At 39.3% G+C, this 22,988-nt stretch overlaps 2 protein-coding genes across 11 annotated transcripts in view; one reads left to right on the forward strand and one right to left on the reverse strand.

The window, feature by feature from the left end:
- Positions 1 to 1,934, forward strand: part of SASS6 (SAS-6 centriolar assembly protein) — a 49,118-nt gene extending 47,184 nt beyond the window's left edge. For all 9 annotated transcript variants that reach the window (XR_010159283.1, XM_513588.7, XM_054668103.2 and 6 more), the window contains one exon: positions 63 to 1,934. Coding sequence is in view for 8 of the 9 variants with exons in the window: in XM_513588.7 (XP_513588.2) it covers positions 63 to 169 (107 nt within the window). In the remaining variant the exon portion in view is untranslated. The remainder of the gene's footprint in view (positions 1 to 62) is intronic.
- A 332-nt stretch (positions 1,935 to 2,266) lies between these two features.
- Positions 2,267 to 22,988, reverse strand: part of MFSD14A (major facilitator superfamily domain containing 14A) — a 45,259-nt gene continuing 24,537 nt past the window's right edge. For both annotated transcript variants that reach the window (XM_001160022.6, XM_009426117.5), the window contains exons 6-12: positions 17,272 to 17,490; positions 16,881 to 16,994; positions 15,782 to 15,853; positions 8,216 to 8,328; positions 6,949 to 7,046; positions 4,840 to 5,003; positions 2,267 to 3,498 (exon numbers count right to left, since the gene is read on the reverse strand). In XM_001160022.6, the coding sequence (XP_001160022.1) occupies positions 3,292 to 3,498; positions 4,840 to 5,003; positions 6,949 to 7,046; positions 8,216 to 8,328; positions 15,782 to 15,853; positions 16,881 to 16,994; positions 17,272 to 17,490 (987 nt within the window). In that variant the 3' untranslated portion in view covers positions 2,267 to 3,291. The remainder of the gene's footprint in view (positions 3,499 to 4,839; positions 5,004 to 6,948; positions 7,047 to 8,215; positions 8,329 to 15,781; positions 15,854 to 16,880; positions 16,995 to 17,271; positions 17,491 to 22,988) is intronic.

The raw sequence follows: 22,988 nt of genomic DNA on the forward strand, positions 1-22,988 counted from the left end.
ATTAAATGTAATGTATGAAGACTTAATGAATACCAGTAACCTTTTTTTGTCCTCATTTGCAGACCATCAGAGAGATGGCACTTTAGGAGCATTACATACATCTTCCAAACCCACAGCGCTCCCCTCTGCGTCTTCAGCCTATTTCCCTGGGCAGTTACCAAACAGTTAATTCTAGTGTCATGTTTTACTTTTTATTGGTATTTTAGAAACTCAGGTGCTTAAAAAATTATGTCAACACAAACCAGATCCTCAAATAGCAAGTTTCAAATTTTACTTGAGCTGTTAAAGACTGGATACTTTAAGTACTGCTATCTTTTATGGCAGTTTATAATATAGGAACAAATTTGTACTTGGGGATTGGTAAAGATTGTGAGTAAATGACATTTTTTGGTTTGTGAACATGGCGTTTTATAGAATAATATGAATTTTATTAAGCTATTCTTTAGAAATTCAGTTCTAAGGAAAGAGTTGATCCTTATGAGGGAGATTCTGATCATATTAAAAATCTGGGTAAACTAAAACCTGCTCATAACCTCATAGTATGCAACCAAAGAATACTAATTCATTTTATCACTTTCATTGGTAAAACTTTTAAATTCAACACCTGAAAATTATGAGGGAAAATGATTACTTCGAGATATATTATTGATGACATTTAAAGGGAAAAGTCCTAAATTTACCTTAAATAACTGAAATGAATTAAGCCTTCATAGCATATTTTCCTTGAAGCATTTAAATTTGCTAGTGATGAATCAAATAAATTTGATATACTTAAAATAATTTGGACAGTTTTTATGTGACCAGATTAAAGTGCTTTAGTCATTTGAGCTGACAAGTTTTTAAAACTTCAGTGCTTCCTAAATGTTTATACTCATCTAGTTTTTCTCAATTTGTAGTTTTATTATGCAGTTAAATCTGTATCAGTGGACTTTTAAAACTTGGTAATACTACTAAATCTACTATATCATGAATATTCATTTATTTTTATAGTATCAGAACTTGGGTTGATTTCAATGTTAATAAACTAGGCAAAACAAATAACTGTTAGAAGGTACAATTTTCTTCTCTTCCCTGTAACTGAAAGTTTTAAGAATTTTTCCTTGGGGAAAAATTTTTTAAAAATTCACCTAGAATCATAGGGCCTCATTTTGTTTTCTTATTGACAAACAATACCTGGTAGCATTCTCTAAAGAGTCTTCTAGATCAATTTTTATAAAGTACTAATGCTCATGTGATAATTTAAAATTATTTTCAACTACTTTATTACACAGATGAAGAAACATTTCAAGATATTAATGATGTAATAACATTACTGAGTACCATGGTAAGAAAGAATCTGCTAATTTTTTTTTTTAACGAAGCCAGTATCTTGAAACTATTGGCAATTGCAAGTGTCTTTAAACTAGGGATCTAATCTGAAAATTCAGTAACTAATATTAGGCAGTTGATACTCCCCCACCTCCCCCATTTAGATACACTACTGTATTAGTGAGAATACTTGGTACAGTAACTTGAAAGCACTTGCTATTCTGGAAAGAAGCCTCTTGGTGATTTTGGAAGGAGCTTTGTTGTAAATACTATGGAAGGGGCTTTGTTGTAAATACTATGTAATATATATAAAATATTGTGACAGGTTTTGGATGGGATGCATGACATACAGGTAGCTCTCTTTTTTAAAATATAGGTATCTCTTTGCATATATATACACAAGGAAAGTTGAATTTTCAGGAGAGATCATTCTGATATCTTGCAAATTTGTTTGTATTAAATGTATACAGACTTCCAAGTGTGCTAATTCTTTACCTCCTAAACTTTTAGTTGCAATTGTTTTGCAGTGTAAAATTGTACATGTGTTAATAATCAAAAAGTGTTGCATTTAATGTTATTTCTGTAAACTTTGAGCTTTGTTAATAAACTATTATGCAGCATCTACACTTTGAAAATCAAGTACTTCAAAACGCATACTGCATTTTTGTTTCTTTCCTCTTGTCTTCCTTGAAGAGCATTTTTTAGTGAGGGAAAAGAAATGGATGCAAAGAAAGAATGAATAATGCTTTGATTTGTTACTGTAAAAATATGGTAACAAAGCCAAAACAGACCCCGTAGGAACTCACAGATCAAGACTTTTTTTAAAAAAAAAAATCATTAAAATATTTAACTTTATTAACAGAATATTTACATTTCTTTTAAGACCTTATTTAACCATAGTGAGTGTTCCAAGTTTAAAAAGCATTAAGCAATAACCACACACAAGATGAAAACAGTGTAAACTATACAGTACTTTATATACAATTTTTACAAAGTAACACTTTTTTAAATAATATAACTGGACACAAAAATATACACTTTAGAGAAATTCACATCGGTAATTGTATAAAGCTCTCCTCTAGGGTCCTGAAAATTTAGGACAAACATTAGCTCTGTAAATAAAGTGTTACTGTGACAGTCCTGAAAGGCCACTATATATATTTATCTACATATAGATATCACATTGACATTTTCAAGGCTACCAGCTTTACTATATAATTTTTAGATTATGTATTCAAGTGTTGAGGTGCTTATGATTATGCAAACATTAAAAGAATAGTGGTATAAGAAGTAGCTGGGGAATAAATTTGAGCCAGCATTTAGACTACAGGCTCTAAATACCCCAACTTAAATGCTAAATGGCTGATACTTTCTCACTTCAAAAACAGTAGTGAATAATGTTTAAAAGTACTGCAAACAAGCTCAAAACATGATTCAGATTTAGTAGTTTTCTTAAGAGTTTTTTTTTTTAAATGCAAACAATTCATTTACCATTTCTTTGTTTTAGTGCATCTGCATTAAGGCTTTGAATTATTTGACCCAAGATTTTACAATATTAAAATCTGACTCAAAATTTTACAATGTTAAAACAAATAGGTCCACAACCATACTACCTACTCTGTCTCACTGAGTCAGCATAGAGTTAAAGCTCAACACCTTAAGGAAATGGTAGCAGAGACATTTGCTAATATCTAAGAAGTTACATATATAGTTTTTAATTAAAGGATGTATAATAAAACAAATAGCTTAGTGGCAAGAAATTGGTGCTAATAAACAAAAGGTTTTTCAAAAGAAATTGTAACATCTTTGGAAAACTGTCCGGTTCTAAGTTCCCACTTCCTTTAGTTCCCACGGAGTTCATGCAGATACATTTCTTAAGACAATCTTAAAGTACACTGTGGATGGAAATGGAATGTACATCCAGAACTAGAGGTGAAAACTAAGACCTGGGTGCTGATAGAAAAATCTTCCTGATTTCAGTCGTCACACATTTGTGTCCTGGAGTAAAGGTTCTTTGGCCTCTCCTGGCGCTTGTGTATTATGAGGATGGCTGTGACTGCCACAGTGCTTTCTCCAACTGCTGGACCTTAAGCTTAAATTGGTATGTTCCGGAATAAACAAGGCAACAAGCAGAGCCAGCAGTACTGAACAGGCTCCAAATAGGAAGGGAGGGCCAGGGATGATGGAATTCTGAGGAAGAATAAAGTAATTAGGATTTTTACACAAATACTTTTACTCATAAGGAGAAACTACATACCTTTTAGTATTAACTTATGAATTACAAGCTAATTACTCTTCTCTTTATTAAAGCCATAATTATAAAAGGCATTCCCTTTTTAGGAGAAAAGAGATACTATCACATTCTCTATAAAATTCTGGGAATAACAACTGGCAAAATAGCCTATGCGAAAATATTACATCATTACTTTCAGCACAAAATGTGAACACAGCTATTCTATGATTAACTTGTTAGTCCAAGGGGAAAACGTTTATAGAAAGATCTCAAAATCAGGCTGCACGTGTTGGCTCAAGCCTGTAATCCCAGCACTTTGGGAGGCTGAGGCAGGCAGATCACTTGAGGTCAGGAGTTCGAGACCAGCCTGGCCAACATGGTGAAACCTTGTCTCTACTAAAAATACAAAAAAAATTAGCCGGTCATGGTGGCATATGCATGTAATCCCAGCTACCCGGGAGGCTGATGTTAAAAGAATCGCTTGAACTTGGGAGATAGAGGTTGCAGAGAGCCAAGATTGTGCCACTGCATTCCAGCCTGTGTGACAGAGTGAGACTGTCTCAGAAACAACAAAAAACAAAAAAAATAAAATCAGGTAGCATACAGTATTTACTATAGTAGCAAAATAAATTACCATTTCTTTGTTTCAAGAAGGTAATTATAATTTCAAGTGACTGGAAGTGAGAAAAACACAGGTTACCAAGAAAAACAGACCTTTGTTTTAGCCCAAAATTACATTCATTCTTAGCAGAAGCTTGCACTGCCAGTTTTGTGTATAGCCCACAAACATTCTTTTATTTAAAAGTAGTCTTAGTGGGTTGGAAGATAAGTACAGAACTCTGCTAAATAAGCCAGGAAACTGATGAGCTGCTAATATTGGCCAAAATGATCAGCACTGTTTGGCATTAATTTTCAGTTGAAAGGAGGGAAATATAGCAAACAGTGAACAAAGGTTATTTACCATAAGCCTGCCTTTTGTATGAAAAGTTAGTTAACATACAGAACTGTGATATTAGAAAAGTTTCAAAAGAGACTAGTAGTAAAGAGAAATGGTTTGTTACATATGCCATTGACAAACTAGGTACTTAAAATTTTTCATTCTCAAGTGGAAAAAAAATATGCACAGCCAATTTTCACAAGGTGGTATGTAGAAGAACACAGTCCCTTAAACTCTGGTTTTTAAGCATTTTATTCAATCTCAAATAGAATCTCACATAAAAGCTTTCATGACCAAAAACCAGTAGCCTTTAATCTAGCCAAATGAACCATACAATTTGATCATGTTGAATGAGAATTACCTGTTCAAAGTGGTGCTGAGGGCTTGTGTTTGTTCCCAAGTCTGTTCCTGTTATTGGCAGTTCTTTAAGTTCCACATGGAATATGTAGAAAATGAATCCATAGAGGGCCGGTCCCAGACCATTGCATAATCCTCGAATTCCTGTTATCATTCCTTGAACGACACCTACATTGTTTAAACAAATTATCACTTAGTAAACTACCTGGTTTTTTTCCCCTACCTTAGAACCAGTACAAATATGAAATCACTTAATCTAAAATCAAGGTTCTTATCAGACACTAGCAATTTATAGCAATGTCATTAAAAACTATTAATATTTAGAAGCTATCAGCTCTACAAAGTGTAGTAAGCTGTCCTATGCAAACATGAGCTCTGATGTACCCATATATAGGTCTCACATAGAAACAAGTGGGCAAAACCACTTTATTTCCCTAGATTACAGCCTTCAAAACATGGCTGGTTAAAAATCAGTCACAATTTCACAACTACAAATGTTAAAATTTATCTGTCCCTAAGCAACTACTTAAGACCCCTTTTAGTCAAAAATAAAGTGGGGGGGTCAACTGGTGGGAGTGCAGTGGCGCAAACTTGGCTCACTGCAGCCTCAACTTCCTGGGCTCAAATACCTGGCTAATTTTTGTACTTTTTGTAGAGATGGGGTCTCACTTTGTTGCCTAGGGTGGTGTTGAACTCAACTCAAGTGATCCTCCTGCCTCAGCCTACCAAAGTGCTGTGATTACAGGCATTGAGCCACTGTGCCCAGCCAAAATCACACTTTTTTTTTTGAGACGGAGTTTCACTCTTGTTGCCCAGGCTGGAGTGCAGTGGCACGATCTCGGCTCACTGCAAACTCCGCTTCCAGGGTTCAAGTGATTCTCCTGCTTCAGCCTCCCGAGTAGCTGGGATTACAGGTGTGCACCACCACGCCTGGCTGATTTTTTTTAGTAGAGACAGGGTTTCACCATGTTGGCCAGGCTGATCTCGAACTCCTGACCTTAGGTGATCCACCAGCCTTGGCCTCCCAAAGCACTGAGATTACAGGCATGAGCCACTGCGCCCGGCCAATAACACTGTTTTTACAGCATTTGATTTTTGTTTCTCTCTTTTGGATCTTTAATTTAAAATGCAACTTGCTTTGGCCATAGGCCTTTCCTTCCTCATTTATCAACCAAGTGACAACTGCCACTGTTTTGCAGTGCCCCTTTTATCCTTATGACTAGACAAAACATATCCTTTTCAAAGAAGTATTCATCATCTGTTAGCATCCCAAGAATTAAATGTTCCCACCAAAAAAAAAAAGAGAGCATATGATATTAAAGATGTTGCTGTGTTACATATCTTCAGATGACTGAAACTATATGATTTCTCTTTTTTTTTATTAGAGATGGGAGTCTTGCTGTGTTGCCTAAGCTAGCTTCAAACTCTTGAGCTCAAGTAATCCTCCTGCCTCAGCTTCCCAAGTGGCTGGGACAACATTCATAAAAGGTCTATGAATATATCCCACAAGGTGTCTAGCACAACACAGCAAAAACTTAATGCTTAGTTAATATTCTGTGGCCAACATTCATCAGTAAATTTTTTTGAGACAGGTCTCTCAAGGTCTCTCACTGTGTCGCCCAGGTTGGAGTTCACTGGCCTGATTTTGGCTCACTGCAACCTCCACCTCTGAGACTCAAGTGATCCTCCAACCTCAGCCTCCCAAGTAACTGGGACTACAGGCATGTGCCACCCTGCCCAGCTAATTTTTGCATTTTAGTGATGGGGTTTCCCCATGTTGCCCAGGCTGGTCTCCAACTCCTGAACTCAAGCAATCTGCCTGCCTCGGCCTCTCAAAGTGTTGGGATTACAGGTGTGAGCCACCATGCCCAGCCTCATCAGTAAATTTTCTATGAACAGAACAGATAAGCCACATATTCTAAGTGAGAGAAAAGGGAATATGTATCTACCTAAGGATAAATACCCTAGAATCTGCTTTTCCTGTTTATATCAAAAGCAATTTTAAAAGTCTCTACCCTGAAGATATACTTATGTTTCAGTACATAGGAGACAGAACACAGGATTAGAACATTCTGTACTTTTAAATAATTATCGCTAGTTCCTATCAACTCACCCTGTTGATCAGCATCAGCAGTTCGTGAAACAAGTGCACTGACAGCAGGAAAGGTGATGCTAGACATGGCTGCTACTGCCCCAGCAGCCCACATCATCCTATAAGGAGAGCAGCAAAACAAAAACAGTAAATTCTTCTCCACTGTACCTGAAAGTCAAACTACATAATTAAGTAATTCTTACTGTGAAATGGCTGTAGAGAAAAGGAGAACTGAACTTGCTTACTAGGTGACTATGGGCAAGTCGCTTAACAATCTGACCCTGTATACAAAGACAGCAACTTAATTCACAAGAGTGCTGTGAGGGTGTAACGTAAAATCGGGATATCATGTTCCAAACTGTAAAATGTGCTGGGTATTATTTCTACAGGCAATTGAGAGGTTATATTGAGAATAATGTATAATATAGATGACGAAACATCATCAAATATTTCCAAACACATGAAGCCAACAAGTCTTTGACAAAGTTCTTATGGATTTGTGAAGATATCGCTGATTTGATCTAATCCTTAAATTGTAAAGAACAAGTAACTTGGATGTTCCTGGCTTGATGTTTAAAAGCAATGTTTTAGGTAATTTCAATTGTGAGCACCTCTTTGCAAAGGCTAGTTTGGAGAACAAATCATCACCCTCTTGATGCTTGCTTATATCCAAGTCCAAACAGAGACGAGGCAGTCAGTTGTTTGAAATATTAGTGCAAACCATGGAGTTCAGTGCCGTAATGTCTGAGCACAATAATACTATCTACGTGGGCAGCCTGACAACAAGCGTCACTACTCAAGTCCCCTGCAGGAAACCCGACTGGTCAGAAAAGCTGAGACACAGCATGAAGCTGGCACCAAAATAACTGGATTGTTTTCACTTCTGGTTTGCTATCAGTAATGATCACTGGTTATACAACTTTCTTTTTCCTGACCAGAAAAACAAAAAATGTAAATAACTTTCAGGGCCTTGTTGCTATGGGATTACATACTTTTTCCTAGTAACGGACTGATTTAGATTAAATGCTCCTTAAAGATTCAAAAGCTGTATAATCTCATTCAAAAATTCAGCCTGTCATTTAGCTATAAAAGGTCACCTTTTTAATCCTCAAGCCATTCTAGGAGAACATATAAATATACAAGTGGCAGACTTATATTAGACACATTTTGAAAGATAAAAAGCACAGTATGAGACAGATTACAGTCTACCCCTCAGTTGAGAAGCAAATAAAAACACAAGGGCTAACACCAAAACTAAAAATATTAACATTAAAATATTTATACTTACCAAGGTTCTGAACCAAAGCCATACCATGCCAACTGTAATATTTGAAATCCTAGACCCAGTAAAATGGTGTTCTTATTTCCAATTGACCTCATAAGTAAACTCAAGACTATGGTCTGAAAAAAAAAAGATTTATCAGAATAAAGTTTTAAAAAGTGACTTCTTTCAATCTACACTATAAAAGGACTATTGGTACTTTTCTACAATTTGGCTGATTTTCAACAATAATTGCCCTGAATATGTCTGAGATCACTAGTCCAGGTCACATAAGCAGATGAAAAGTCCCTCTGCTGACATAGATCCAGACTGAGAGTTAAAAAACTGAAAGATAAAACTTCCTATTCAGTACATTTCTACTGAGGACCACTTAAATCAGTAGTTGAAAATGGAAGGGTCAAAAGTTCTAACTAATGATTTGGAGATCCCCATTACATAATAGCCTTAAAGCCTGTTTAGGTCCAAGTTACTCTAAAATGCTTATTTCCACAACTAAAGAAAAACTAACATAGAACAATGATTACCCATATATTATTTACCTAAGTTAATCTATTGTTGAAACCATGATGCCTTTTATAAACAGTAAATTAATAAGCTTGATTTGGGATAAATGCAGTATACTATACAGCAGACTTTAGAAAAACAGCCTGGATCATAATCTTGGCTTTGTGTGGCTCTCAGCAAGTCACTTCACTTTGAGCCTCACTTTTGTCTCTTTGCAAATGGGGATAACAGCACCTATTTCAAAACCTTGTCATGGGAATTAAATGAGATATATTTACATAAAGTTCTTAGAATTGTGCCTGGCAATAATCAGCGGTTAATAAACAATATTATCAGTGGGTGGGTTTTCTTGTGCCTCCTTTTTCTTTCAAAGTCAACAAAGTTCAGCAGTGATTTGGGAACATTAGAAAATTTTTTTTTGCTATTCTAACTAACGTTTTTAATATACTACATAAGATAGCTAGTAAGTCCATAGACAAGTAAAAATAATTCAGGAAATCACTATTTTATGATGAGCTGACACTTTAAAACTCATAAAATATAAGTTTTGAATTCTTTAAATTGAGATGGCCATTTAAGAATTTAATCACAAATATGCCAGTGAAAAGCAAATGATTCGTTCAAGGATTTTTGAGCAATTAGAACTCACAGGTTTCTTGTCTAAGATTTTCACTTAAATCACGTGAGTATAAGACTGAGTTCCATGTAGAATTATATTCTTTGGCAACCAAACCAGAAAAGGAAACTTGCCCAGAGCCAGCAGTTAGCTGAGAAAAACTTCAACTGAAAGAAACATTTAGGCCAGGCACAGTGACTCATATCTGTAATCCCAGCACTTTCGGGAACTGAGATGGAAGGACTGCTTGAACCCAGGAGTTTGAGACCAGCCTGGACAACATAAAGAGACCACATCTCTACAAAAAATTGAAAAATTAGCCAGGCTGGTGGCACACGCCTGTGGTCCCAGCTACTCAGGAGGCTGAGTCCAGAGGATCACTCGAGCCCAGGAGGTCGAGGCTGCAGTAAGCCATGATCACACCACTGCACTCCAGCCTGGGTGACAGAGACCATCTCAAGTCACCCATGACTTGTGGGTGGGAACTGGTGGCCAATATTATAAAAAATAATCAGAAAGATTAGAAATGATTAGGATTCTAATTAGGGTTAGAAATAATTAAAAATGATTTTATTTGTGGACTATATCAGAGACTGGCTTTCAATTAATTATGAAAAAGGAAACTGTAAGTATACCCAAAGCTCTGTGGCCTCCAACTGTCTGAGAAGAACAGGGAACTATAATGCAAAGTTGAAGAACTTCTGGGAAACTACTTTTAAGAACATCCCTGAAGGTAGCACTTTCATCTAAAAAGCTGTGATTCTTTATATGGCTCTAGGAACTCACAGAGCAGAAAACATTTGTTCTCATCATTCACTGAGATGATGATAAGCATTACAAGGAAGAAATGCTGTTAAAAAATAGATTTCACTTAATGATGAAATCCCTGGCACTTCAGCCAAGAGACAGGACAGTGAAGAAGGCTGAGCATCAACTCCCAGCTCAGTGGGAACAGGATGGCATGGGCCAGCCATGTACACTGGAGCACGTGTTCTTTCAGGAATGCTAGTCTAAGAAAGCTGACACTTCTCAAGCAGAGATCATTAATATTACCAGAAAGTACTTATAAAATGCGGTCATCTCATAGCCCTTCAACCAACCCATCTAGCCAGTAAGTACTTATCTGCAGAAATGACTATCTTCCCCTTTGTGGAAAGCTGTTCTCAAAGAATAAATCCCAGTTCAATAAAAAAGGCTTAGAATGCATTATTAGCCTCATTTCCTTTTTATAGATAAGATTAACTGGAGAATATATTTTCTTTTCTTTTGGGTTTTTTTTTTTTTTTGAGACAGAGTCTCGCTCTGTTGCCCAGGCTAGAGTGCAGTGGCACGATCTTGGCTCACTGCCACCTCTGCCTCCGGGGTTTAAGCGATTTTTCTGCCTCAGCCTCCCGAGTAGCTGGGACTCAGGTGCCCGCCACCATGCCCGCTAATTTTTGTATTTTTAGTAAAGACAGGGTTCCACCATATTGGCCAGGCTGGTTTCGAACTTCTGACCTTGTGATCCAGCTGCCTCGGCCTCCCAAAGTGCTGGTATCTCAGGCGTGAGCCACCACGTGCCCAGCCTTTCCTTTTCCCCCCGAGATGGAGTTTCACTCTTGTTGCCCAGGCTGGAGTGCTGTGGCGCAATGCTGGCTCACTGCAACCTCCACCTCCCAGGTTCAAGTGATTCTCCTGCCTCAGCCTCCCGAGTAGCTGGGATTACAGGCACGTGCCACCATGCCCAGCTAAATTTTTTTTGCATTTTTAGTAGAGATGAGGTTTCACCATGTTGGCCAGGCTGGTCTCGAACTCCTGACCTCAGGTGATTCACCCACCTTGGCCTCCCAAAGTGCTAAGGTTATAGGTGTGGGCCACCGTGCCCGGCCAAGAATATATTTTCTTAAGGCCATGAGATGAGTCATTAAACTTGGAAACAATGAGATACACCAATCCCCCTTTCCTGGGGTAACGTCCTATGTGCAGAATTACTGCAGCAGGCCCACTGCTGTGAGAACCTCCTCTTGGACTCCTTCCCCTACAGCCTATCTTGTGACCCAAAGCCCTAAAAGACACCGATACTTACAACACTCTAACTGGGAACACTGATTTTCTTCTTGAAGGCAGGAACTTTTCTCTTATTTACATTTATATCCCCAGCACCCAGTAAGTTCTTAATAAGTGTTTATGGAAAGCACGCATAATTCTAAATGTTATAATATTCTCAATAATATTAATAATAATGGAACAAAATACTTAATATATAAGTGTTCTTGAACGGAAAAAAATTTTGGTGTCCCTTAATTTAACTCTCATTTTGAAGATGACAGCACTGAGTCCCAAAGGTTAAATGACTTAAGCAAGATGGCATAGCTGATGAACAGCTAAGCTAACACTAACATCAGCTTTGGTTAGTCTGTCAACAAATATTTGCCAAATTCCTAATAAGACCAACTCTTATTCTTGGCCTGAAGACGCATGGGTGAGTAAGTCAAAGTATCCAACAACACACGGACTACCTTCTCATGGAGGAAAGATGCATATGAGCCTGCTTATTTAACAAGATATTCCAGGTTGTAGCTGCTATGAACAAAATAAAACAGGGCAGTGTGATGGAGATGCTGCTTAAACCAGGATCCAAAGTGAGAGCTCACTAAGGGGAGAGACCTAGTTATGCAAAGATCTGGGGAAAGAGAACACCCCAAGCAAGGCTGACAGCAAGTGCAAAGGCCCTGGACTGAAACAGAACATACTCAACCATGTGGAGAGTGGAGGAAAATGACATAATAAGGAGTCTAGATTTTATTCTGGTTGCAAAGGAAAGTGAGTTATAGGTAAGATGCGATTAAATTTCCATTTTACAAAAATTACTCTGCCAAGTGCAGAATGAACTATAGTGAGGCAAGATGGAAGCAGAGAGACCAGATGGAAGATATGGCCACGGCTCAGATTGGGTTCCTACTAATGGAGAATATCAGAAACGCTCTGATTCAAGATATATTTTGGAGAGACAGGTGATAGGAAGTATCATTTGATGGGCTGAATGTAAGGTTAGGGAGAAAGGATTCATGAATGTCGCTAAGGCTTCTGGCCCCCAAAACCAGGCGGTGGTGAAGCCACTGAATGAGATGAGGAGCATAGGGGTGGCGGGCAAGGGATGGAACCCAGATTTTAATTTTGGCCATGTTAAGGCTGAGATACCCAGCCAATGTGTCATATAGGAGCTCAGGGACTGGACTGGAAGAGTAAGTGTGGGAGTCACCCCCACAGAGAGGGCTGGATAGGAAAACACTGAGAAAAAAGAAATGTGTAGAACTATATTGATGTTCTCATGTAAACACTTACTTAGTGCAAGTGTTAGGAACTCTTATACATACCGGTGCCCAGGAAGTAATGGGGCTGATGATAAACCAGAAAGAAAAGGTTCCAAAGGGGACAGCAACTACTTGGCTCTCGCTGGAAGGTTGGCCCACACCCGGTTACCAGATCTGATCATTTTGGGGGAGAAGCTACATAACCATAATTTCACGTAACACTTCCCAATTTTAAAGTGCTTACTACTAATTTTTTAAGTTTTTTTTTTTTAACATTATGGAAAAAAACCAATGACCTTTAGTTTAGCACCTCCTGGCAGTTCAGGTTGCTAGGGTGACAAAAATGAATATGATATAATCCTGACCTCATGATCTACTCAGAGGTCCGCTAGAGCTCACAAACTAAGGCAATAAACAGAGATAAAATCTCTACTACACTGTATTCTGTACAATGATAGAGATATGCGCACATGAGCATGGGGACCCAGAAAAGGGATACTTAGGGTGGAGGAAGGGGAGGCAGAAAGAATAGCAGGAACAAAAGCACGTGGGTAAGAAATAAAGCAAACATGCATTAATGGAGAGCTATTAGCAGCTCCGTGCTGCTGGAGAGGAGGGAGAAATACACTGGTCTTTCAGTGGTATGGAAGGTCAACAGGGGACAAGTCATTCTCAATTGTATATTTCTGCATAAACGAGAATACAAGATCATTCTTCTACCTTTGAGGCTATACATGTAATAATGTAGTAGCTCATATATAATGATATAAAGTGTTAATTCTTACTTCTACATAAGCACCAAAACCTAAATGGTCACTTAAGGACCTTGTTCCTCATGGACTGTGTCTGTCATGCTGTGTCAGCAATGGTGTTTGGAGCGTTGCTTGCACCTTTGCGGTCTTACTGCCTTCAGGGCTCTGCTGCTGCACTGATCTTTCCAATACAGATCCAACTACATCCCTCTCCTTTACCTGTCTGCCCTGCCAGATTCTGCACTCTCAGAGACTGTTTCATCTTGTAACCTAGTGCCAGGTGCCATCTGCTAAACAGAGGAAAAATACCCTCAAAAGCACCCTCCACTCATCACTGGGTCTGCAGTGTCACTGACTAAATTTATTAGATGCATACAGCTCCCATGGTCATTTAAGCAAGAAACAGAACTTAAGACCTTATAGCTATCAATCTTTTATGTGTCATTACAGTATTAGTCTGCTCTCTTCATCTAAATCTTAAACAAAATGTTAGCAAATCTAATGTTGGCAATGTATGAAAAAGATACTCATGCCCAGGTTGATCACATCTATTGCAAGGTTGGGTTAATCTTTGATAATTCATCAAGTTCTACACATACTAACTGTGTATTTTCCTTACACTTTTTTTTTTTGAGACAGGGTCTCATTCTGTTGCCCATACTGGAGTACCATGGGACAACTGTGGCTCACTGCACCCTCGACCTCCCAGGATCAAGCAATCCTCCCATCTCAGCTTCCTGAGTAGCTGGGACTACAGGCACACACCACCACACCGGGCTTTCTTTTTTTTTTTTTTTTTTGGTAGAGATGGGGTTTTGCCAAGTTGCTTGAGCTGGTCTTGAACTCCTGGGCTCAAGCAGTCCCTGACCTTGGCCACCCAAAGTGCTGGGAATACAGACATGAACCACCGCACCTGGCCTCAAAAACTTTTTTTAAAGCCATTTTTATATAAAGGCTACAGTATATTTTCCTCCAAAGTTAAAAAGCACTTTTCTCATGGCTAGGAATGAATATTTAAATGCATTGTTTTTCCAGACTGATGATTTTTAGGACAAACCTGAAGCTAGAAATAGTACTAATACTCAACACCAAGTATATGTATGTGCAGAGGCTTGGGGAGGCATATAGGATTTAAATTTGAAATTTGTTGCTAAACTCACCAAAACAGAATGAATCATGAGACCTGCAGAAGGAATCCTACTCGAGAAATGGTGAACCATCCAAGAGTCAATTAAAAATACCCTAGAATAAAACTAAGTTGTAATCCAGTAGATTACATCTAAGGTGAGAAAAAGTATTAACTTAGACTAGATTGTCTTCATAGTGTCTTAGAAACAGAAAGCCAAATAGCAAGAAAGGGGGTGGGGCTTTTTCACAGGAAGGAGGACAATGTTCTGTGATGTGAGAGAATTATGGTGGTCACTGGAAAAAAGATAGTATTCTTATTGTTAAACAGAAATAGTTTGGAAGCCAGGATGAAATATCTCCTCAGAAAATCCAAATTCCTGTGTTGATTAATATCTTATTCATCACACAACAACTGTTTACCAACTGGGCTGCCAACATACACACTTTCATGTCATTCTGCTGCTCAAAACCCACCAATGACTTCCTATCTTACTCAAGTCTTATGAGGACCTGTAAGCCCCGCACGATCTGGTCCCTCACTACCTCTTGGACTTCAGTTTCTAAGATGCTCTCAACTGTTCACTCAACTGGAGCCGCACTGGCCCCCTGTTGTTTCTTACACAAGCCAGCTACAGTCTCTCCTGAGAATTTTGTTTGTACTGTTTAGAATTCTCTTCTTCCAGATAATCCTACAGTTTGTTCCTCATACCTTTGCGTCTCTGCTGAAATGTCACCTTGCATTAGCAAGGTCTTCTCAACCATGCCCCCTGTGCCCTTAAGACCATTCTCCCAAGTCACTCTCCATATGACCCTTAGCTTTTTTCTCTGTAGTTCTCAATACATCTGATATGTTTACATTGGTGTTTTTATTTTCTGTCTTATCCCACCAGAATGTAAACTCTACAAAAGCAAGAATTTAGTTAAGTTCACTGCTGTATCCCCAGTGCCTGACACATGGTAGGTATTCAATAAATATTTGTTGAATGAGTGAATAAATAGGACAAGGACTACAAGACATGAAACTTCTAACTTCATCCAGACATATATCCTAGTATACATCAATAAACTAGCTTTTACATTTATATATCCTATATTAAATGTGTCAGTCCCAAAAATCTGATCAACACTAGCTACACAAACAAATTGAATTTCTGAATCTATCAACCTCAGACTCCTGACTTTGTTGATTCCACCAAGATACCATCACTAGATGAGGCCCCAGTTTGGATGGCCAGCCAGGGTCACTCTGACATCACTCTAACTAAAAAAAGAAACTCACCTGTGCAATAATGGAAAGAATGCCAAGGACTGCTATAAACGCTGCAACACTTTCTGGTGAAAATTTCATTATCTAGAAGGGTTTCCAGAAAAGGTAACATTAATGAATACAAATGTATACCAGATAGAAAACCACTGCAGCTACTTGTATATTAACATTTAATGGGTCAGAAAAAAATAAATGTAATTCATTTATAAACAAAGAATTCCTCAGAGGAAATACAACATATCTTAACATACTAAAAATGCCTACTTATCCATGGTGGGTCCCTCAATGTGGATATACTAAATTGGAGATACTTATCAAGAACTCAGAATCATTTTACAAATAAATATTGCAGTATTTTGTGCATTTTACATGTATTGGTTAAAGGCTTGATCTCCGTCTAGTGAGACTAGTGTCAAGGAGGAAAATACTTGTTTTTGCTCTCATTTTGGCTAGCTGCTCTACTTACATATGCTCTAAATCACAAAGAAGCTGGAGCAGGTGAAGGGGTTAAATCATCCCATCAATTCTATAGCCAACAAACTCAAACCACCTATATGGACAGGGAAAACTATCTTTCTCCCTAAGCCAAATATCTTAATATACCAAATAACCCCCACTAGAAATGCATAAGGAACATCAGCCACACAGAATAGGAGGTAAAGTCTAGTAGACCAAATAATATTCTTTTTATTTATTTATTTATTTTTTTAATTTTGAGACGGAGTTTCGCTCTTGTTACCCAGGCTGGAGTGAATGGCGCAATCTTGGCTCACTGCAGCCTCTGCCTCCTGGGTTCAAGTGATTCTCCTGCCTCAGCCTCCCAAGTAGCTGGGATTACAGGTGCCCGCCACTACGCCTGGCTAGTTGTTGTATTTTTAGTAAACATAGGATTTTGCCATGTTGGCCAGGCTGGTCTTGATCTCCTGACCTCAGCTGATCCACCCACCTTGGCCTACCAAAGTGCTGAGATTACAGGCGTGAGCCACTATACCAAGTCCAATGATATTCATTTTTAAAGGCCACTTCTATTACAGTTCTCTCAAGATTAAATATTTTTATTAAAGCACTAGACAATGAAAGAAAAGTCCACCTTAGTGGAAGAGGATTTTACCTGTCTGAGGTATAAAAAAAAGCTGGAATATTGGCCTGCCTCCGGTAGGTAGGAGAGAAACACTGTAATGCAGATCAGCAGCACTATGGAATCTTGGCCGACTTTTTTTAAGGACTAGAACAAGAAAAAGACTGATTGATATAAGGTTTTCTATCAAAACCACTGAACTATTCTTAAGAATACGCAGAGATTCCTTTTGGCAGTGTACTCATGGACAACTAGTTGTCCTTTTTATTTATTTCATATTCCCCAAACTATTCTGAAAAGTATTTCAAAATGTTAAAAGAAAAACCCAAGATGTTTTCCCTAAAGAAATATCCACAACAAAATATTAATGCTGCACTGAATCATGCACTTTTTTATCAAGGAGAAGGAAAAAGTATAAACTTACCGCAAAAGGGTCAGCTTGTTCCCAGGAAATGGGTGCTCCCCAGGATGCTGGCCGCATTTTCTCAGGCAACGACTCTGGCACAGCAACAAGGATAAAACAAATATCTAGCAAAGCTATTGCTGTAGCTAAGACTACCACCAAGCTGTCCCCATATACTCGTCCAAGATAAGCTCCAATTGCAGGACTGGTGACTAAACTTGCAGCAAATGTTGCTGAAACCTGCAATAAATTAAGGATAGACAGAGATTAGTCAGGCTACCTTTTTTCCTCAACACCACATAACTCCTTTCATAATCTTGATTTATGTCAGGCCTTCTGTTGCACACCCTCCCTTTTCTCTTCCTACCTGTGCCATTTATCTTTTTTTCTTGTGGGGGCGAGAGTGGGGGAACTGGGTCTTGCTCTGTCGCCCAGGCTGGAGTGCAGTGGTGCCATCACGGCTCACTGTAGTCTTGACCTCTCAGGCTCAAGAGATCTTCCTGCCTGAAGATCTCCTGATGGGGCTACAGGCACACACCACCACGCCCAGCTAATTTTGTTTATTTTTTATAGAGGTGGAAGTCGCGCTATGTTGCCTAGGCTAGTCTCGAACTCTTGAGCTCAAGCGATCCTCCCACCTCAGCCTCCCAAAGGGCTGGGAGTACAGGTATGAGACACCAAGCCTGGCCCCACTTTTCTTATACTCTCTCCTTTGGCAGGAAAAGTAAAGAATTAGATTCTTGCCTTAAAAACAGCCTGGACAACATGGAGAAACCCTGTCTGTATCAAAAAAGAAAAAAGAAAAATTAGCTGGGCATGCTGGTGTGCACCTGTAGTCTCAGCTACTTCAGAGGCTGAGGTGGCAGAATTCCTTTGAGCCAGAAAGGCGGAGGTTGCAGTGAGCCATGACAGCACCACTGCACTCCAGCCAGGGTGACAGAGTGAGACCGCATCTCAAAAATAAAATAAAATAAATGATAGCCTCTCAGGACACTGTCTTCAAACTTTCTAAGCCTTGGAGCCCTCTGTTCCAATAAATCCTACTGGCAAATTCATAGGTAAAAGAGATTTTTTTAAGAAGACTGGGTGTGATGGTTCATGCCTGTAATCTCAGCACTTGGGGAGGCCAAGGTGGGAGGACTGCGTGAAGCCAGAAGTTTGTGACCAGCCTGGGCAACATAGCAAGACCCCGCCTCTATTTAAATTTTTTAACTCTTTTAGTTGAGGAAGGGTTGAGATTCTGGGCACTGTACAAACACCCCTCCTTGACTGCCAGTCATGCTGGTCCTTAGGGGAGGGGTGTCTAATCTTTTGGCTTCCCTGGGCCACGCTGGAAGAACTGTCTTGGGCCACACATAAAATACACTAACAATAGCTGATGAGCTTAAAGAAAAAAAAACTGCATTATGTTTTAAGAAACTTTATGAATTTCTGTTGGGCCATGTGTGCAGCCTGTGGACCATGGGTTGGACAAGCTTGGTTAAGGGCATCTCCATAAACCCTTAAGTGTTCTCTGTGAAAGGAGTCTAAAATCCACTGCTCTAAGGAAATCCAATTTCGCTGTGACTTTTCCAATATTAAAATTAAATGAACGTTTATCTTGGTACATACTGAAGGGCTAGCTGAAATAAAGCTTAAAGACTTGGAGGTTCCTGTTCTCATGAATAATATGTTAAGCCCTGGAACAAAACTGAGCTTGGTAATCTTTTTAGTTGGCAGGGTTAGGAAGAATGAAATCACAGATAAATTAAGAACATCTCTAAAACTCTGAGGAAGTCTATTTTTTAAGCCTGGTGAAGATGAAGATTAAAGTTGAAAAGGACACGAGTAGAGCAAACCTGTTAACCGCAGACATTTCTAGCCTACTGGACAACAGCCTACAAATTAGCAGATGTGACAGCAGGAAACACTTCATAAAAATAGCACTCTTAGTCAGGTGAGGTGGCACCTGCCTATAGTCCCAGCTACTCAGGAGGCTGAGGTGGGAGATCACTTGATCCCAAGAGTGAGTCCAGTCTGGGCAACACCCTGTCTGGAAAGGAAAGAGGAAAGGAAAGCAAAGGGAAAAGGAATGGAGAAAGGGGAAAGAAGAGGAGAGAAGAGAAGAGGAAAGGAGAGGAGAGGAGGAGAAAGGAAAAGGGGAAAGGGAAGAGAAAAGGGGAAGGAAAGGGTTAAAAAAGGGAAAAGGCTTAAGGAAAAGGGGAAAGGGGAAGGGAAAGGAAAAGGAAAGAAAAAGAAAAAAGAAGAGGAAAGGAAAGGGAAAAGGGGAGGGGAAAGGACAGGAAAGGAAAGGGAAAAGGGGAGGGGAAAGGAAAGGGAAAAGGGGAGGGGAAGGGGGAAGGGAAGGGAAGGGAAAAGAGAAAAGGAAAGGAAAGGAGAAAGGTGAAAGCGAAAAGGAAAGGGGAAAGTGAAAGTGAAAAGTGGAAAGGGGAGGGGAGGGGGAAGAGAAGGGGAAAGGAAAGGGGAAGGGAAGGAAAGGAAAAGGACCATATTCTTTCAAAGCATAGAGATTAATGTTGGAATTTTATTCTGTTTCTATGCCATTTTTGACTTTTGGATGGAGAACTTAAACTTCACAAGAATGCTTACTTGCAACTCTATTGCTTAAGGCAAGCAATTCAATTTTCAAAGGTCAATTATTTGAACAAGTACATAAAATTCTAGTAATTTCAAACATCTATCAATCAAATGTCCATCAACTGATGAATGGATAAGAATACACTACACAGCAATAAAAAAAAACTACTGGCCAGGTGCAGTGGCTCATGCCTGTAATTCCAGCACTTTGGGAGGCTGAGACAGGCGGATCACTTGAGTTTAGGAGTTTGAGACCATCCTGGGCAACATGGTGAAACTCCATCACTACAAAACATACAAAAATTAGTAGTCCCAGCTACTCGGGAGGCTGAGGTGGAAGGATCACTTGAGGCAGGGAGGTAGAGGGGAGACAGAGGCTGCAGTGAGCTGTAACAGCACCACTGCACCCCAGCCTGGGCAATAGAGTGAGACCCTGTCTCAAAAAGAAAAAAATTAGCTGGGCATGGTGGATCATGCCTGTGGTCTCAACTGCTTTGGAGGCTGAGGCAGAAGGATCGCTTGAGCCCAGGAAGCCAAGGCTTCAGTGAGCTGTGATCATGCCACTGCACTCCATCCTGGGGGATAGAGCAGGACCCTGTCTCAAAAAAAAAAAAAAAAGGAAAAGAGACAAAAATAGAACCTATTGATCTATAGTATCAACATGGATCAATCTCAAAAGATTATGCCAAGTGAAAGAAGTTAGACACAAAAGATGTTTTGTCATATTTAATTTATATGAAGTTTCTAGAAAAGGCAAAACCATGGTGACAGAAGCTAAATTGTTGGTTGCTTGGGGTCACAGATGGAGCATGGGGATGGATGGCAAACAGGGCTGAGGGAACACTTTGGGCTGATGGAAATGTTCTATAACTGGGTTGTGGTGGTTTTTTAAATGGTATTTAATATATTCACATGTGGGCCAGGCGCCATGGCTCACGCCTATAATCCCAACACTTTGGGAGGCCGAGGCAGGCGGATCACAGGTCAGGAGTTCAAGACAAGCCTGGCCAATATGGTGAAATCCCGTCTCTACTAAAAATACAAAAATTAGCTGGGCATGGTGGTGGGCATAGCTACTGGGCAGGCTGAGGCAGGAGAATCGTTTGAACCCGGGAGGCGGAGGTTGCAGTAAGCCAAGATCACACCTCTGCACTCCAGCCTGGGTGACAGAGCAAGACTCCGTCTCAACAAAAAACAAACTATATATATATACACACACATACATACACACACACACATACATATAAATATATATATTCAAATGTAGTGGTTATTTTGTTATTGCAGCCCTAGGTGTGGTTTCAGAGGGACCCAGATCTCAGCAGGGCTCTGGCACAAGTGTGGGGAAAGGGAAAATGGTTCTCACTATGAGGGTCACTGAAGACATTTGAGGGCATTTACAGAGATCACATTTGTGACACAGTGAGCAAGTCAGTACAGTTGTTTCATGTCATTTCCCTTCTCCTCAGTTCTCTCCACTTCGTAGCCATTTCTTTCTGCTCAGAAAAAAGATCACAGGGGTCACCCCGCACCCCCCAACCCCCTTTTTTTGAGACAGGTCTCACTCTGTGGCTCATGTTGGAGTGCAGTGGTGCGATCACGGCTCACTGCAGCCTCAACCTCTCAGGCCCAAGTGATCCTCTCACCTAAGCCTCCCAGGTAGCTGGGACTACAGGCACACACTACCACACCTGGCTAATTTTTAAAGTTCCTGTATAGATGGGGTCTCACTATGTTGCCCAGGCTAGTCTCAAACTCCTGGCTCAAACAATCCTCCTGCCTCAGCCTCCCAAAGTGCTGGGATTATAAGCCACTGCACCCGGCCCCTCCAACTTTTTTTTTTAAGAGACAGGGTCTCACTCTGTACCCTAGACTGGAGTGTAGTGGCATGATCATAGCCGCAGCCTCAAACTCCTGGCCTCAAGCAATCCCCCTGCCTTGGCCTCCCAAACTGGTGGTATTACAGGCACATGCCACTGTGCCTGGCCACTTCCCCACCTTTTTTCTGCATCCATATTATTTCTAGAAGATTTAAGTGTTTTTTGTTTTGTTTTGTTTTGTTTTTTGCCAGAACATGGCTTAATACACAGAACCTCCAGATTGAAAATTGTTAATTTCAAAACTCTGGCTATGGGAAAATAAATTACGTCAAAAAAACCAAACCAACCAACCAACCAACCGACCGACCAACCCCAAATTGGGTTATGGTGGTGTTTGCATAACAGTATAAATTTACTAAAATTCACTGAACTATACTCATAAAAAGGATAAATTTTATGGTATGTAAACTATAGCTTAATTAGACTATTTTTTAAATATCCTGGCTATCATCAGCCTTGTATCATTTAATGTTCCAAGTTTACAACCGAAATCATTAGTTTTTTCACTTTCTTTTTTTTTTTTTTTTTTTAAATAGAGACAAGGTTTCACCATGTTGGCCAGGCTGGTCGTGAACTCCTGATCTCAAGTGATCCGCCTGCCTCAACCTCCCAAAGTGCTGAGATTACAGGTGTGAGCCACTGAACAGGCCAGAAATTATTAGTTCTTTTTCTAACTTTCTCTCTATAGGTGTTTCCTCCCCAAAAATCTTATGATTCTTCACTATAACGTCCTTTGAATCAGAAATCAGTCCCTTTTAAAACTAATTCAGCCCAACACAATATTCAGTCCTTATTTATCAAAAGGTATTTGTCTCACATTTACCGAAATGCATCACTGTCCTATTTCTGGCTATTCAGTAGTGATCTATTATTGTGCCTATACTAGTCATTCTATTACTAGGCTTTTTTCCTTTAATTCCTAGATTTGATAGATGACACATTATACTGCCATAATTTAGTTTACCAAAACAGTGTTCAGGAGTTGGCGACCTACCACTATGGCTCAAATCTGGCTAAGTGTTTCTTACATTTTTAAAGAGTTTATAAACATAAATACACATGCAAAAACAAAAGAATGAGACAGAGACTGTACGTGGCCCACAAAGCCACAAAAAAGGTTTGCTGATCCCTGAGCTAGATGTTAGCCTGTTGTATTTTAGATTAGACATTAAATGAGTAGTGATTTTTTTTAACTTTTGACATACTAAATAATTCTTATTTTTAGGATTCTGTTAAAAAGAACTCTACAAGGTAAAATATACTATAATTTCAATTCTGACA

Source organism: Pan troglodytes, chromosome 1 (assembly GCF_028858775.2).
Source record: "Pan troglodytes isolate AG18354 chromosome 1, NHGRI_mPanTro3-v2.0_pri, whole genome shotgun sequence".
In the NCBI taxonomy this organism is placed as follows: Eukaryota; Metazoa; Chordata; class Mammalia; order Primates; family Hominidae; genus Pan; species Pan troglodytes.